This window comes from Epinephelus moara, chromosome 22, assembly GCF_006386435.1.
Source record: "Epinephelus moara isolate mb chromosome 22, YSFRI_EMoa_1.0, whole genome shotgun sequence".
Classification (NCBI taxonomy): Eukaryota; Metazoa; Chordata; class Actinopteri; order Perciformes; family Serranidae; genus Epinephelus; species Epinephelus moara.
Window position 1 is genome coordinate 13,427,171 of NC_065527.1, and position 18,462 is coordinate 13,445,632.

The window sequence follows — 18,462 nt, forward strand, 5'->3', positions numbered from 1 at the left end:
ATTTTGACGCTGTGTTCAACCGAGTTGCTGATGAGTTTACGCTAGTTTGTACAGCCTACATTCCGATCGTACAGTAACAAATTGTTTCCCAAAACTTGCCAAAGCTGCTGACTTCGCAAGGTGTTCTGGGAAATTTCATCTTCGGCTTCGTTGAAAGTGTGGGTCAGGGCTCCCTTGGAATCTAGGGCGGGTTTTAAGCATTGGAAACCACTTCCACTACCTCAATTCTGTTTTGGGACACTGCTAGCCTAAACGTGAACGCACACAACCAAGTGCAAGTGGGTATTGGGACAGGCCCTAAGAATCCGAAAAGAAACAGATTTGTTATGATGAATAAAAGTAAAATGGGGAAGTTTTTTACAGCAATACTATGTCAAAACATCTTTTTACAAACTGTCACGCAACTCCTGCAATATAGTCCAGTTTTATCCATTCATGTGTGAGACTGTTTATTGTGGAAGTGTTGTTAATGGTAAGGTTTCAATAAAAGTGCACGTGTTTGGAAAGTACTGAGTATACAACTGGATAAATGAGACTTTGGTTATACTTCACAAGTTGTGTGAGCTTGCGAACAAATGTGTAGGTATAGTTTGGATGTTGTTAAATGCGATCCCCCTTTACTTTAATTCATCAAGAATTTTCTCCGTTTTTGGATTCTTTGTTTACCATGGGGGCACGCAGAAAAACAAACAGTTGTCTTTACGGATTCAAGATAACATGTACTCAGTAACTGATATAAAGATAATCTTTTTGTGGGTGAAGTATTCCTTTAAGATGGTCTTTTTTCCTCTGCTATGGAGGAAAGGATTATGTCTGCTAGGCTTGTTTTGCGTCATCACTTGTGTGTCCTGGCGGCGTGATGTAACTCGGCAGTTACGTTCATCAAAGCATTTTCTCTTATCAAGTTAAAGAGGCTGATTCTCGCTCGCTGTCTCGCTTCAAGGTGGACATAATTTCATTAGGCGGTATCACACAGCCTGGCCACACAAACACACTCCCTACAGTGTGTGTGTCAGGAAAGTTTGTGATATTGACAAGAAGAAGAAAAAGATAGCTGAAGCAGAAAGAAAGACTGAGAGATTTATTTTATTACTCTTATTAGAACACTTTTCTCCCTGTAATTTACGATTTGTGTTAAATCTTACAATCAGCGGCTCACTAATTTATTTTTACTCTCTCTCTCTCTCCGTGTCTGTAGTTATTCTCCCTCTTTATCTTTGTCTATTATATCCACACACATTACACAAAAGCGCCTCATACATAATTAGGTTAAACTATTGTGAGCGCGACAACTCTTGGACCCTGACAAGTCTGCAGTGTACAAGTGCTTTATAATGAAAGTCTGTAAACAGAGGGCCAGATGACACCGCTGCGAAACTGCTGAATAGGCTTACACTCTCTCACACAAAGTTTTTTATGTATCAGAGGCAGCCAACAAGCTCGGAAGAATAATGAAAGTAAAAGAACCAAAGTGCAGAGGTGAAGTAATTCTTGGGTAAAGTTTGAAAGGGAAAGATCCCCTGGGAAGAAAGGAGTCAGACTTTTTTCTGGGCACAACTGCACAAAAAGTCTGAAAAGGTGTTATTAAAAAGTCCGACTAACACTAGTGTGTATTGTGAGCACCTCTGACATCTTAAGCGTATGTCTTTTTACACCACGGATAAACCAGTGAGGCATGAGACACCTCTGAGCATAAATTAAATGTAAGAGTTCTGCAAGGTGCTCTTCTCGCTGTCGTTCAGGTATCGTGATGAGATGAGTGTGAAGCGCAGGGTTGTTTTGTCTTTACCCAGACTGCACCGTGTTGCAGAGGTAAACACAAGCTGTTCCAGCTAACCTTAATGTGATTTTCTCTGCACCATAAAGAAGATTAAATGTCCACCGTGCTCATTAGCAGCTCGCCGGCTGTGTTTAATATAGTGCTTTCAGATTTAGCAGTAAAAAGACAGACTTATTAATATTTATTACTTTTAATAAAAACACTCTGTTGGGGTTACCAGTATTCACTGTCGTGCAGCATCCTTACACCTTGACTTTGCTTTTAAATCGTTCATCCATCCCACCATTTTCCTCCACTTATCCTGGGCTGGGTTGCGGGGGCAGCAGGCTGAGCAAAGCACCCCAGATGCTCCTCTCCCCAACAACAATTTCCAGCTTTTCCTGGAGGACCCCAAAGGCATTCACAGGCCAGATGAGATATGTAATCCCTCCAGCGTGTTCTGGGTCTGCCCCAGGGCCTCCTACCAGTGGGACGTGCCCAGGACACCTCCATCTGGAGGCGCCCAGGAGGCATCCTGATCAGATGCCCGAACCACCTCAACTGACCCCTTTCGACACGAAGGAGCAGCGGCTCTACTCCGAGCTCCCTCCAGATGTCCAAGCTTCTCACCCTATCTCTAAGGCTGAGCCCAGCCACCCCACAGAGGAAACTCATTTCCGCCGCTTGTATCTGTGATCTCATTCTTTCAGTCTCTACCCGGAGCTCATGACCAATAGGTAAGGGTTGGGACGTAGACGGACCAGTAAATCGAAAGCTCCCTCTTCACCACAACAGACCGGCGCAGCACCTGCATCACTGCAGAAGCCGCACCAAATCGCCGATCCATCTCACGCTCCATTCTACCCTCACTCGGGAACAAGACCCCAAGATACTTGAACTCCCTCGCTTGAGGCAGTAACTCTCCCCCAACCCGGAGAGGGCAATCCACCGGCTCAATCCTCCTGCATCCAAAATGTGATGTTTTCAGTTGCTGGACGCTATATTGATTCACTATCACGTCTGAAAGTATAAGTGGTATTACAAGACAATACAAGCCAGGGATAAGTGATTAGCATGCTCATTTCAGTAAGGAACAGGAAGACAGATGCTCAGAGTGACAAGGTATTTTTCGGTACCCATGAAAGAGCGTATGACTCTGAGGATGACATTGAAATTCACTTGGCTGCTCAAAAGAGAATTGGGCTCAGAGGGCAGCGCAATATCTGGATGCCCAAATCTTTTTGAGTTGTTTTCTTCTTTGAAATTGCACTATCCAATCATTTGTGTTGTTGTTAACCTGGAACTCTAAAGAAATCACTGTGCATGTAACGCTGTACTGCAGCAGTCATACTCGTTAAACTCCAGATTCAACCGTGAACTTAAACCTGTTCCCTCCGCTTTGTATTTATTGTACATTAAAACTTCAAAGCCATCAGCCAGTGTGAGTCAGAAGGTCTTCATTCAGTCACAGTGGAATGAGCGGAATTAGTTCTGTCTGCATTGATTTTGTTCTGCCCTGTGTTTCTTTTTCTAGTACTTTGCTATTTTTCAAAGATAATTGAAATCCATTTGTTGTAGAAAGTGAGGTGTGATTTGTTGGACGTACAGTACGTGATACTTTGTCTTGTGAGGTGAGACTGAAAATCAGAGGTGGTTTCCACAAAATGTAGAGTTGAGGTTCTAGAAGATAATTCATGTCATGACAACACTAGAGTCTGTCCAACGTAACCTGCCCTGAACACATCCACATATCAATAATAAGTGATTAATATCGTGCCCCCTACTGACAACAGGAAATAAAGTTTTAGACTTTGATGTATATCTCCTACAAAATTGAGCAGATCCACCTCAGACTTGGTAAATTAAGCCATAAGACCTTGATGATGCATTATTGAAGGGCGTGGCCGTGGCCTGGCAGCCAATTTTGATGTTTCGCCATCCTGATAAACGTTGCTGTAACTTCACTCCATGTGGGCATATCTTTACAAAATTACACACATATGATGGCAGTCCCACCCTGAAAACATCTACAGAGGAATTTTTAATCACAACCATAGCGCCACCCACTGGCAACAGAAAGTTACTTTGTTCATTCTTTGATGTCCCTCTTCTATCAGGTTAATCACACCCACCTGAAATTTGCTGATAAAAGTCCTAAGACCTTCATGATATTAGTGCCGGCGTCCTGCCAGCACCCCTGAGTTGTGTGAAGATGCGAGGGCCCGTTCATCGCTGCTTACAGCTTTAATTATTTATTACATTAGGGGGGCCTAATGTGCTCATTTTCAGGTTCATACTTGTGTTTTGCTGGACCACCTGTATTCACTCTCTGTCTTAGACATTTTAGCGGCTGTCTCTTTATGCCCCCCTCCTGAAAAAGCCCAGTCTGCCATGATTGGTCAGCGTTCTGCATCTCAATGTCTCTGCACCATCATTTCAGCTGGGGAGTGACTGTAATGGAGTATAGCGACACTTTCTATCATGAAAAATCACCAATAAAAGCTCTAAACCAAAATCTTACCTGGACTAGTACCAGCAAGAATATGTTACAAAATGAATCATGAAGAAATTGACAACTTCAGCACCCAAAATTATCTTGTTTCCCTGACATTAGCGTTTAGCTACATGTAGCAGTGTATGTAACACAAACACTTGCAGTGGCGTGCCTGGAGCAGATGACCATATAAGGAAATCTGTCACAAGCTGACACCAGTTTGTTTCAAAAGTATAAAAACTTGCTGTGTTACTTTTACAGCTTTGCCACGTTTAATACGAACATCCATCATTGTAGCATTATAGATATGATAGAGAGTAAGGAAAAGCATAATAAGTCCCTTTTAAACTGTTATGATCATGGCGGAGACATTTCAATTGCTGCAACAGTGGAGACTGCTGTAGCTGTTTAAACAGTACAAGTAATTAAATTGAATGGCGACTTTTAGGAGAAGTGCAGCATCTGCAGTTTACAGAAAATGTACATTTGTACAGAAAGAGTAGGTTGTGAAAACGAGCATCCTTATTTATCCACATTATCATTTTAACAGAGGTAACATCTGAAGTTTAGTCTCGAATTGTGAGTCGCTCCAATTTAGCATCAGCTTTTGTCGATCGACCTGAAAGTCTTAAGTAATACAGAAAAACAGCACGTAGTAATTTTGTCTTTAAGTGCCACACCAGAACATTTTCATTATGCCACCACTGCTCCAAATTAAAAGGCTGTCTCTGTTTTTTTTTTTTTTTTCCCTCAGAGTGTTTCTGGCTGAACAGTTTGAATCCCTCCAGTCCCACCTGGACACCATGATGCCTGCAGCCAAGAAGCCCTTTCTGCAGCAGTTTTATTCACAGGTACACTTGCACCTGTTCTCTAAAGGCTGTGTCATTACAGTAATTGTTAATCATGATGTCACTGTCAGCTGCAGGTGGGGTTGTACCAAACATCTGAGTACGGGGATGCAAAACATTTATTTCATTATTTATTTTAATTTGTGATTGTCTGTTAGAATCACAGTTAGTAATTGCTTTATATGTTGTAGTGTTAGCATTGTCTGGTGACTTTACAAGCTTGTCATTTGCCTGTGTCTGTGGCTTGGATGGCATAAAAAACTGTTTTCATCTATATAAATCTAATATAATGAACATTTACCCAATCTTATGATGTTAACAGACTGGTCTTTAGACTCATCATGCAGTAAATAAAACATACTGAAACATACGCACAATATCTGTCATTTGATGTGCTCTTAAAAATAAAACACCACTTGCTTTCACTCTGTTTTTATTTTTTATTTTTTTGTAGCCATCACACTTTGGTTTTCTTTAAAAGCCTGTTTCTCCATAGACACAAATTACCATGCAACTGCAACCCAACATTCAGTCAACAAAGGAGAAAATTGTCTGTCACCCAGAACCAGCAGCAGCTCTTCCCTCAGTCGTTTCTCCTTTTTTTTTTTTTTTTTGTGCCCACTTGACATTTAAAATGTTCAGGTACACAGACAAGTCTATTTTCCCCAAACATCAAATGAATGTCATGTCATGTCATGATTTCACTCTTGGAAATGTTGTGCAATCTCTGACATTCAAAGCGAAACTGAAGAGACCTTGACTTGAGGTGTTTACCGCACACATAACATACAAAAACATGTTGAATATAACTCACATACATGTATTTCCCTTCCTTCTGTCAGACGGTGTCGACAGCCAGTGAACTTCGGAAACCAATCTACTGGATTGTTGCGGCCAAGGCCATCGACTATGAACAGATGTTGCTCCTGATGGCCGGAGTGAAATGGGATATTAGGGAGATAATGTCGCAGCATAATGTATACGTGGACGTCCTGTTGAAGGTAATGATGCATGTGAAATGTATAGGTGACTGAAAATGATGGGAATGAAATCATTAAAGCAGCATTTAGTAATTTATTTATTTTTAACACTATGGGAAGGCAAAACACAGTAAACAGCACTGAAATGTGGTCATGTTTTAAAATGTTTATGGCTAATGTGTTGGCAAATATGGATCAATTTACACATCCAGCACATGGGGAGCAACATTAGCACTGATTTGGAGTTATGTTCCAATGTAAGTCCAATATTCACTCTTCTTCTAGCTCTGCTTCTGGTCTTCCTTAGCCTCTGAGCAAAATATCTGGACCTTTAGCAACTATAGCTCTACTTGATAGGGCTGTAGCCAACCAAAAAATAAATCTTAGTTAAGATTTTTTGTACTCTTCAACCAATTAATTGGTCAACGGGGGGAAAAAAATCACACAGTCGACTAAATCGGCCGTAGTACACTGAGTGCACTTTATGAGTTAGCACTGTGTGTCCACCAAAGTTTTTTCCTGAGGCCAACATATTTGAATTCGTCACAGTGGGATCACCACGTATTTACACTATGCCCCAAATACCGCCAAGTGTTGATATGCGTTCAGCCTTGGGTAAAACACTCCACTTGTCACTGTCACTTTTTACCCAGCTGTCCAATCACACTGGAGGAGGGGCGGGACAAATACAACAAAGACCAACTGTCATGTTCCACACGTACAAGTGCTGAACAACAACTATTGGCCACATAGACCGGTGGGCCTGTCCTCTTTCTCTGTGTGCTTCAGCCTTTCCTTCATCCAGAGCAAGTACTCTACCTTGTGCTGACATTTTTACATCCACGGATATTTTGTATCGTTGCAGCCAGATGCAACAAAAGCGCCACAGCTGAAAAAACACTGCGCCTCCCAAGTGCTTCTCTCTTCAGAAGAGAGCCTGGCTGTTTCAGCTGGGAATAAACACTTTGGCGAACACACAGCCTTATGAAAGTAAAACCAGTGGTTGTCTCACCAGTGAGACTTTTGTTGGACAAGTGCATATCGACCAACTAACTGACTCTGCCGTTTTGTGGTCAGCAAATAACGTACAGCCAATTTATCAAGAAGGGTTCCCACCATCATGGAATTCCTGGGTTGGATTCAACAGAATGTTATATGCCACAAAGAGAGGAGAGGCCTTGATTTTTTGAAGATATCTGTACGCGCGAGTTCCCGTCAGAAATGTCAGACGAGCAAGTAAAGTCGCTGGGAGTAATGTGTGGGAAGTGCGTGTTTATAAATGTATGTCAGTATGCTGGATAGACCAATTCATCATAAACTACTTAAACAAATTCATGGAAAGTTATGGAAATGTTTTAAAAATTAATTGGTGGATATGTCTAGGAACGTTGATCAGAACTGTTTCAAAGCGAGGTCGATGAGAGCCGAGCAACAGTGAAGTTGCTTCCTGAAAAACCAAAACAATGAGCAGGAGAAACTCTATAACGCTCTGCAAAGCTGAGGGGACCTTGTTACAAGACATGACCCCTTTGATATCACATGTGCTAATGTATCTGTTGTTAATATAAAGATTTTGATTAGTTCAGCTTAAAAGTTTCGAAGTTAAATCCAATTAGTCACAGTGCATTTTTAATCCCAGTTTGTGCTGCATTAAGCTGCTGTTCAAAGGCAGGGATGGAGACTTCATGGAAACATTTCAGCGAGATTATATGCAAACATCTCCCCATTAAGACTGTTGCATCATTTATACCACCAAGACTCTTTGTCAGCTGAATGTAAATGATGATACCAAGATTACTGGTATCTTGGTGAAGTCTATTTGTTCGGTTCTTGTTTATTTTACATGTGGAAAAACTTCAGAATTGTCCCAATGCTGTTTCTTTTCCCCAAACAAATACTAACTGTCCACTGCAGCCCTCTCAGTGTCACACACAAGGCAGCTGTAACAGATTTGCTTTTATCCAGCGGGGATTTTCCTCACATAATGTTGTTGTTGTACTTGAGAAATACAATCTCGGTTTATCCTTTAAACATCTGTGTCATTTACACAAAGTAAAACTTTAAGTCAAGAAGCTCCGTGTTGTCCCTCGTAAATTTAAGTTAATTCAGGGACCTTTAATGTTTTAATTATTTGGATGGGGTGAAAAATTTAGTACAAGCTGGGTGAGCTGTGGAGTGCAAATCTTTGAAGTAGGGCTGCAACGATTAGTCAACTAATCGATGACTAATCAACTATTATAATAATCTGTGACTATTTTAGTAGTCGATTAATCGGTTTGAGTCATTTTTCATAGAAAAGTACTATAAAAGTACCCCAAAATACTCTTATTGCAGCTTCTTACGGTCAAATATTGGCAGCTTTACACACTCTCCCATGACGGTGAACTAAAACCCTTTGGTGTGAGTACAAAACAAGACATTAGATGACATAATTTGGGGGTTTGGGAGAGACAGAACAACATTTTTCAACATTTTGACACATTTTTCAATAAAATGATTAGTCGACTAATCGAAGAAATAATCGACAGATTAGTCAACAATGAAAATAATCGTTAGTTGCAGCCCTACTTTCAGGTTTTAGCTTTGTTAAAGATATCTGAGCTCACCAGTCCCAGATAGGTTTTTTTTTTTTTTTTTTTGGAATTGGGAGTTTTCCTCTAAATGTGTCTCTTTATGCATGCTGGCCACTATCCCATTATAAATTTTGCATTAGGGGTGGAAGGACACACAGCCCTAGTTTTCTCACGTCTGACGTTCAGCGACAGAGAGGTCTGAAGGGCTCGGTGCGGTGTAAAATCCCAAACAGACCAGCACCAACCCAAGACAAATCCCCATATATGCATCAGCATGTCTTACAAAGCTGTGGATTAAAACACAGTTTAAATCACAGATGTTGTTGAAATAGATAAATAAATATACAAACGCTGAGTCACTGTTATTTGCTTGTGAAAAAAACAAACTCACCTTTTGAATTCCTGAGTGGCTCACAGATCTTTGTTGGGCTCTGGCAGCTCTGCAGTTAAGTCTGACTAATTAATCTTATGAGCTGAAATGCCTGAAGGGAAAATCTTCATCTCACCAGCCTGCTTTAAATGTCCAACCGTGTCAAAATAGTCCAGCTGATGGACTGACATGGTGCGTATTACTACCAGCATGTGCTTTCCCCAATCAGGTGCTAATAACCCTCTCTACCAACTTGTCAGACACTCATAACGCATGTGGACTCTGTTTTGTGCACTGATAGAAAAGAGTGTGCTACATTCTGTTGTTCTACACGCAGGGGAATATTTTATTCATGAATTCAGGTTGATCACTAGCATTCAACAATAGCACTGATTTGCATATAAAGTGGCAAGAAAATGCAGCAGGCTCAGAATGACTTCATTGACAGACTGCCTAAGTCACAAACTATTGTGGGAGTGTTTGTGAATGAATAACATTTCATTCTTGGCTGCGAAATTAATGGCAAGTGTGCACGCCTTAAAATTCAGCTTCATTTTTTAATGTGACGCAGTTTGAATTAAAGTCAGCACACACATATTTGCAAACACACACAGAAGAAAACCACATACTTCTCCTGAGACACATCCATCCTGTTTATTTACAGACCTTATGTACTGCAATTTGTTCCCTGCAAACAGCAACATAATGTCATAATTGTATAATATCATCCATAATTGAACATTTCAGAGTGCAGTGAGGACACGGCAAGTGTTCGGCGTAGTCGAAACCCCTCTTCCTGTGCAGTGTTTATGGCTTCAAACAGCATCAAAACATGGCATGTGTAGCTGTGGGCCACTTGTGACCCAAACTGTCCAGTACAGCTTTGTGTCCTGCAGCCTGCATCCTCCTCTGGGATGTTTTCCACCTTTTTCTTTGTGTTAAAACATAAAAGAGAGAATGTTTGGAGGCCAGTTGTAGCAACATCCTCATGACTTGTGTCATTGTTTTGTCCTTGGGCATGAAAATGATATTTTGTAGGGGGGAAGAAATGGTGAGATAGTACCTGCTGAGGGGATGTAACTACAAGTCTCAAACGACATCTCAAGCGTGTGTTAAATATATAAATTAAAAGAGCCCAAAGGCCGACCGCGGGCTGACTGTAAGTAAAAGCTAACATGCACATCAAAAAGTTAATGAATGACTCCAGCTGGGATGTTCCCAAACCTGAGCTAATGATTTGTGGCTCGGTGGATTTCTACTTCCTTCCTGTGTCTGCTCTGTACTTCAGGATGTTGTGTTCATCAGTCCAGGCTGTAAAACCATAGCTTAGTTAAAGTACAGTGGTGGTACAATAACCCAGACAATGTGCAATGTGTATTAAATGAATAAAAATTGGCTTTATTTATAAAGTTAGATTGACTAGTCCATACCCATTGGTAGCTTTATCACCTTCTACCTCATCACCTTTTCAGAGACGGTTGTAGCAATTAGAGGCAGAGGGAGTTGAGACAATCCTCAATGCCGATGTGCAGTTTCACATAGATTGACCACATCAGTGAGTAGAAAAACGTGGGACAGACAGAATGACTGACTGACAGAATGACACACTGACAGTTTCCGTGATTATGTACAGCATACCATACCATGACTTAGTCATAGCAAAAATTAGAAANGGGAACTTTAGATATTGGTCCCTAGATTATGTTCACCCAGTTTCATGCAGATCGGTCAAACTTCCTAGGAAGAGATCGATTTTAAGTGTTTTTCAAAAATTCAAAATGTCGGAAAATCTATATACCGGGAGTTATGGGTTCTTGAGGCAAATGTGTTCCTCATGAGGAGAGGCATCTCTGCAAAGTTTCATGTCTCTACGACATACGGGGCATGAGATATTCCCATTCAAAGTTTGCGGTTTCAGTTGGTTGCTATAGCGCCCCCTTTGCCAATTGATGTAATATTGCTTCATTCGCATCCTCCCATGACCCTCTACCACTGCCAAATTTCACATGGATTGACCAAGTCAGTGAGGAGAAAAACGTGGAACAGAGTTTTCGTCATTATATAGTAAGATACAAACCACTGATGCAGTTTATTCCTTGCAGACTGTAAGTAACTGGATTGTGCAATTCACAGCATGAGGTAGTTTTTTAACACTGTTCAGCTTTTCCAGGTCAGGCTTGGGGGAGCTAGTGTTTGATGTCACCCAGGAACACAGAGTAGCTGAGAGCGAGTCAGAAGAAACACATTCATGTTGTTGTTTATGAAGATTTTTATTGTGCTTAATGTCTTTCAGTTGGGAAACCGCCATTGTATTGGTCCCATGGTGGCTTGTTCCCCTTATAGATGTTTTAGATAGTACAGATGTTTCACCCTAAAGACATCCACCTCTTGAACATAATTTATTTCTTCTACTTTTTTATTATGATACGTGTTCACCTGTGCCTTCTCCTCTTCCTCCCCAGGAGTTTGAGCAATTCAACAAGAGGCTGGGGGATGTTTCCAGACATGTGCGCATCCCACTGCCTGTGTCCAACGTCCTGTGGGAGCACTGCATCCGCCTGGCCAACAGGACTCTTGTGGAAGGGTAAGGAAGTCATAAAACATCTCCTTAGCGTCAAGGGCATATGTGCAGTCTGGTGAAGTTGCGCCCAAAGCCAAAACACAGTTTCATCAAATGGTGACTCAGAAAAGCAGCGTGACAGTCCTTGAACTGTGCAAGGGTGTCAGTTTGGACAACAAAGGATTGAATTTGCTCCATGTGTGCATCAATACTGATATTCAATATCTGGTGAAAAGACAATCGACTCATCACCCTTTCAGAGACGGTTGTAGCAATTAGAGGTAGAGGGAGTTGAGACAAGTCAGGTTGCAGTTCCTGTAACGTTACCTGAGGATGATGGACTTCTCTGTGCACTGTGTGGATTTCTATTTATTCTCGCTAAGAGCACTTGGAGAATAAAAGAACAAGTGCAGACTGCAGTTCGTCCTTGGCTGATTTTGTAACACCAGACTTTCCCACACACGTAACATCACTCTCTTTATCTATAAAAACCTGCATATCCAAGTTTGAATATGGCTTTTGTCATCTACCCAACAAATGTAAGGAGCAAACGTTCCAAAAGTTAAATGTACTTTAAACATCCTACATACTAAAAATGCACTTTCACTGTATTCCTACCCAAGTGACTTTTACCTGTGCAGATATTGGATTAATGCCAGTCTGGCAGCAGTTCTTTCCTGATTAAATGCATGTATTCATAAATATAAAGCTGTTAAGCCGCTGTATTGATAGCTGTTATCAATAGTTTGTCAGTTTGTGAACGCCTCTGTCAGCAGGAAGGTGTGTATCAAATATTTATTTAGGAAATCTCAGCAGCTATTCAGGTTGAAAAGAGACTACACTGCAGGGAGAAAAGAAGTGTGCACAAAACACAAAGCTTTCTCAATCCACATTTTAGCACCATGAATTATTCAGAGCAGTAATGTAACTGGGCTAAGTACAGAACAGACCCATAGAATAGTGTTTTTTGGGTTTTTTTACAACCATTGGGAGTTTTAAGACTGGTGTCTTGTTTTGACAGCCTTTTTGCTTGAAAAGGTGTCTTACTTTCAGGTAAGAGTCATGAATAGTGTCCCCAGACCAAACCGCATTCGTGAGTTATTGCATCCCAGAGATTTAAAGCCCCCCGCTCTCATTTATTGGGTCTTGACAGGAAACCCTACAGAGATAATGATCGAGGAGACGTGGAATTTTTCTCTCCTCTTTCTTTAATTCTCTGTATGAACATCTGCACATCGTAAATTAAATAAAAAAAGTATTTCCAAAGCATGTTGTCAAACACCATGAAGAGTCGAGCAAATTACCTACAGTACGTAAGAAACCGGGAGACGCTGTTGCCAAGTTCCTTTGGAGTAAACCCCCGAATGAAAACTTAATTAACTTCCCACCGCCTTCTTCTCTCTTTGTGCTGGCAACCCTCTGTGCCAGTCACATCTCTCCATCGGGGAATTGCATGACACAGGCCAGTCACAGGAACCGTAAAACGCTCTTGACACATCCCTTTTAATGCATTTCACCACTTTCTCCCTTGCAAGCGAGACATATGGGTTGTGACAGGTGACAGAACGTCAGAGCGTGTTTTTTCCTTAACACCTGCATCCCAGCCGTGTGTGTGTGTGTGTGTGTGTGTGTGTGTGTGTGTGTGTGTGTGTGTGTGTGTGTGTGTGTGTGTGTGTGTGTGTGTGTGGAGTGGATGTGCGAAGTAGGTTTTTAGATTGAAGGTGTGATAAACCCCCTCTGACTGGATTCACAGCAACACTGAGTCACACCGACTGCATGGTGACAAAGCAACTCGCTAACAGCTGACTATTATCATGAGGTTACACACATTTTATTGGGAACAAGAAATTGGCTGCTGTCAAAGCCAAAGTCATTCTGAGCTGCTAATTTGCGCAGGTTACAGTGAAAGTGTCGGCGGGGTTGTAGCAGCGAGCGCAGAAAATGATTCAGGTTAAAAACAAATGCGTGTTAAGTGGTTTGATGCTTACAAAGTCTTTAAAGAAGAAGAGAGAACATTGGACATTAAGCATCAGTAGAAGGCTCGCCCTCACTCACTGAAAGAAGGGAACATGTTTACCTCCCAACACATTCGCTGAGCACTTTTCTTCCCATTGCGTAAGAAAACTTTTGAACCCTTTCCAGTGAACAAATAGCCCATAACGACTGGGATGCTCTGCAAATTTAAGCTGCTTTCGCAGACTTCTGCCGTCTGCCTGGGTCTACCGGTACACTCCTTTCACACACACATAAACACACACACACATATCCCTCCCCATCCCTCTGGCACACCAAGGCGGACTGGTCATATTTGTTTGTTTGTACTCCCGCTCGCTCAGCCTGTTATTCAATTTCTCTGTCCAGCGCTCGTCTCCCTTTAGACACACAAAAATGGCTCTGTTAGCATTCTGATCCAAAGCTCAAAGACTCAGCGGCAAACTCTGGCAGGCCTGACAGGCAAAAGAGAGAGTGGATGACAGCGAGAGGTGATGAGAGAGAGAGAGAGAGAGAGAGAGAGAGGGGGGGAGGTAGAAAATGGAAGCAGAAGAGAGAAAACTGAAGTGTGAGACGGGGAGAGAGCAGACCTGTCTGTGTTGTGTGTTAATGTACTGTAGATGTCACAGACACTGACCTGCCAGTGGACAACGGTGCCCGCTGCCAACACAAACAGAAACACACACACACACACACACACACACACAAAAATACATGAGTAGTCTGGCCCACACACTGGTTTTCTGACGCAGCACAGACAGCTGTGTGGACCAGCCTGACTTCATATTGAATAGAGGACACATACAGACACATGCACACACATCATGACTCGTGTATGAGTTGATCCTGTCATGAACATACAACACTCGTGTCCAAATATTCACAGTGCAAGACGAGAGTAAGAGAAGAAAACCAAACCAAAATCACAGATCGATTCCAACTAATGCAAGAACAGAAAATATATACAAGTTGTCAAGTTCTTCATCTGTGCGAGATTACAGACTTCGAATAATAAAAAGTTTTAAAAACTAGCTTTTAAAAACTCAAATAGATTCTGAGAGTTTCCCATCATCTTGTAACTTAACTTACTACACATCCCTTCGTTTATTTTGCTGCTGGAGCTTTGACATTATTTCCATTTTGATTTAAATGCTGATAGAAATTGAGATATGAGGAGGCGAAATACATCTTCCAGACAATTTTTTAATGCATAACAAATTCACAGTACTGAGCTAAAGTACAAAGTTAAAGCCTTCCTTAAAGGGACAGTTTGCACCAAAATCAAAAGTAAACACATTTTCCTCCCTGTGGTGCTAGATATTAGATTGTTTTGGTGTGAGTTGCTGAGTGTTGGAGACGTCCTCTCTCGGCTTGTGGTGCTCAAAGCGCCAAACAAATATATTTAAAGAACTCAACAGCGATGTCTCTCCAGAAATCATGACCTAGTTACTCAAAATAATCCACAGACCTCATTGTGAGCACTTTTCGGACAGATTTGGCATAAGTTAGTGCATTCAAATGGGAAAAATTCCCCCTCAGCCAGACACATGACTAACGTGCGACGACTTTCAGGAATCAAAATAATGATGCGACAGACTGTTCTTGCTTTCCAGTCGTTGTTTACCTCCACCCGAATACTTGATGCCATGCTAATCTCCTCTTTCCCCCTCTGTTGCAGTTATGCTAATGTAAAGAAATGCAGCAATGAGGGCCGGGCCCTGATGCAGCTGGATTTCCAACAGTTCCTCATGAAGCTGGAGAAGCTGACTGACCTGCGGCCCATCCCGGATAAAGAGTTCGTGGAGACCTACATCAAGGCCTATTACCTGACGGAGAATGACATGGAGCAGTTTATCAAGAATCACAGGGTGAGATGGGGAAGATGGAGTTTAAAGAGACAGTAACACAACAATAAAATGAAGGAGTCAGGGTAGAAATTACAAAATGAAAAGTGATTTAATTTAAAAATGTAACACAAGGTTCTCCAGATGTGGGGGAGGAAGGGACAAAGTGGTTGTGCCAAATAAGAGAAACCAATATATCAAAACTAAGCCTCGACTTATTTTTACCTCTAAAACAAAACACAAACCAAAAACCTAACTTTCTGATCTAAAAAAAAAGACCTTCCCCAAACAAATACATGGGTGGCAGCAACAACCAATACACCAAGTGTTTCTACACACAAAATAACTGCGTGTCCCAAACCTCCCGCCACATACTTTTACACAACAGAGCAGCAGCAGCCCAGTCAGTCTCAGGGTTCATCCCAAAGCCTGATCTCGCTTTCACGTTTCCCTCACTTGCGTCTCTTCCTCGCGTCTTGGCTTCGCGAGGAGAGAAGAAACGTGGAAATATGTCTCTAGAGAAATGAGATGTCTTTTCCTCTGAAGTGTCACACAAAGCGACGTCTGTTTGTGATGACGGCGGCAGCTGATCACAGCTGGATCAACTATCAGGAGGCTCTGTAGGCTTTATTGAAACAAAGTTAACTCATCAACCTGACTCTCTGACTTTGATTGTATACATATTAAAAGTTGAGGAGGGAAATAGCAGATGAAGAACACAAATGAAGAACGTCATTTGTGCTCCTGTTTTTGGTCAGATTTTTAACTAGATGGCAAATTAGAGAACAAATAAAATATAAAACTTGGCAGTGATACACTCCAGTGTATCAGTCCGATCCAATCAATAAGTGATATCCAGTCAAGGGGTGTGTTGGTCTGTAAAAGACTTCGCGAAGGCTGCACTCGTGTATCCTCGCTTCCCTCTCCTCTGAAAGCCTCCTCTCTCCTCGACTCTTCCGAGCGCATTTAACGAACGTCCTTCAAGATGGAGAGTCTCAATCGATTTCCAGGTCAAGTGATCGAGGATAGAGGAGTCGAGGAGGGATATTGGGATGAACCCATAGAGAAAAACAGGGAGGAAGGAAGCAAGGAAGTTGTGCTGACTCACTCTTTGTGTTTCTGTGCAGGAATACTCCATGAAGCAGCTCGCCAACTTGGTGAACGTTTGTTTGGGTTCGCATATAAACAAGAAGGCTCGTCAGAAACTCCTGGCGGCCATCGATGACATTGACAGACCCAAGAGATAGGTCGACGAACGGGGCAGACTCTGAACGTATCAAGCAGCCACAGAGACGGACACTCCAAACAGAGGAACTTCGGCAGTGGAGCTCCACGTAGAATGTCTTCATTTACAGTTTAAAGCGTTCATGTTGTGGTGTGTTCGACGAGCTGTACAGCACATGCAGTCGTAGAGCTACTGTGTGCAGTGATTTAAAGCTCCAATGTTATCCAAATGCTAATTATCTGTTAGTGTACAGCTCTGATGTGGTCAAAAACATATGGTATCTCATGATATTCTGATTAACATAACTACTAACACTTTCACTCTCAAGCATGCTGCAGTTACTCTCTGCATTACAGTAGATGTCCCATAACGCATGCCCTCGCATTTCCATTTAACAAACATGCCGCTTATGAAATTTTCCTGCAAATTGTCCGCAGTCAATCATCTCGATCTCGTCAATGACCGTGAGGAGCAGATCTTGACTTCCACGTAAGCTACAAGTACAGGATCTAACAGTGTAACGTGAAGTGTAGCTTGGCCATGTGGTCGTGTTTCGCGATCCATCTGTTTTCACCAAATGTGCTCATTTTCCGATATGACTGCGACCTTGAGATTACACGTGATTTATTAGTTGCTATTGTTTGCAATGTTGTAGAAGTTTTGTGGTTAAAACGTCCTAATTACAGATCCAAGAAGCGTCCTTAGTGGTTCTAAACCTCCATTATCTGAATGCTCCCCCCTGAGATACAGTGGATCTGGGTTGTTCATTTTAATCATTCATTGTGAATTGTTCCAGCAGCCCATATGTTTGCTGTCTGATTTCACTTCAGGGTCTTTGTTGTGCCTGACTAGTTTCTTTGTTTTGTTTATTTGTTCACGAATTACATAAATCTAATATATGATGATTCTGAAAATAATATAAATTGCCGTAGTTAGCGTTACTATAGAGTATGTCTGCACTAGCTGCGCTCCTGTCTTTGTTTTATCATGTCTGAGGAGGAGTTTTTGAGCCGGTCTTTGAATTCAGTCTGACTTTCTTGCTTTGTAGGTTTTTTCAGGCACTGATTGTGTTATTCTGTCGACTACAAATGCTTTCCTCCAAAGCTTTAAAGCCCCCCCCTACTTGACCAGGCCTGCTGAGAGAGCAGATTCATATACTGTCAAAAAGACAGGGAGGGGACAGGAAGTTACAGTTTTTGATAAGGCTTCAAATTTTGTGCGCAACTATTCCAAGAAGAATTCTGTAAATGTGAATGTTTTGAACAATGTCTGTATTTATTTCTCGCTTTGTGTCTCATTTGGGTTTTTATATGATAACTGCTGGAAGTGTGCTCGTCATTTATCACCTCTCAGTATCTTGTAACTTATCAAATGAATACAAATATTTTAAAAATTGTCAAATTTTGTTGGGGGTCAAGTGCACTATAGTGAAAAAAAATCAGTAATCGGTGTTGGAAGTGTAGGTTGAACCAAAATGATTCTAACATAATAAACACACTAACAATGGCCTCTGTTATTCTTTCCCACTTCATCCTCACAGTGCAACTGCATAATCTATAAATCACATCCAACCTTTAAAAGCTCTGTGTTCAGCAGTTTGAATGGAGTTGTTGTCAATGGTCATCAGAATATGAGTGTTGTCTTCCAGCAGCGCTGCAGTCCATCCTAATGATGCTTTACTCAGCCAGGAGCACAACACTGTCAGATTAATTGATGCGGCTTCCTGTGCGGGTACAAGCCCTCTGTCTTCCTGTTTAGGGGGAGCCTGCTGATCAGGTTGGACTGAACGAGCTGTGAAGGACTCATAACTTTGATGA

The 18,462-nt window shown here is 41.7% G+C and overlaps 1 protein-coding gene across 1 annotated transcript in view; it reads left to right on the plus strand.

The window, feature by feature from the left end:
- Positions 1-18,151, plus strand: part of vps50 (VPS50 EARP/GARPII complex subunit) — a 129,852-nt gene extending 111,701 nt beyond the window's left edge. The window contains exons 24-28 of the mRNA XM_050034838.1: positions 5,008-5,104; positions 5,944-6,102; positions 11,487-11,608; positions 15,255-15,444; positions 16,548-18,151. Coding sequence (XP_049890795.1) covers positions 5,008-5,104; positions 5,944-6,102; positions 11,487-11,608; positions 15,255-15,444; positions 16,548-16,667 — 688 coding nt within the window. The 3' untranslated portion in view covers positions 16,668-18,151. The remainder of the gene's footprint in view (positions 1-5,007; positions 5,105-5,943; positions 6,103-11,486; positions 11,609-15,254; positions 15,445-16,547) is intronic.
- The last annotated feature ends 311 nt before the right edge of the window (positions 18,152-18,462 follow it).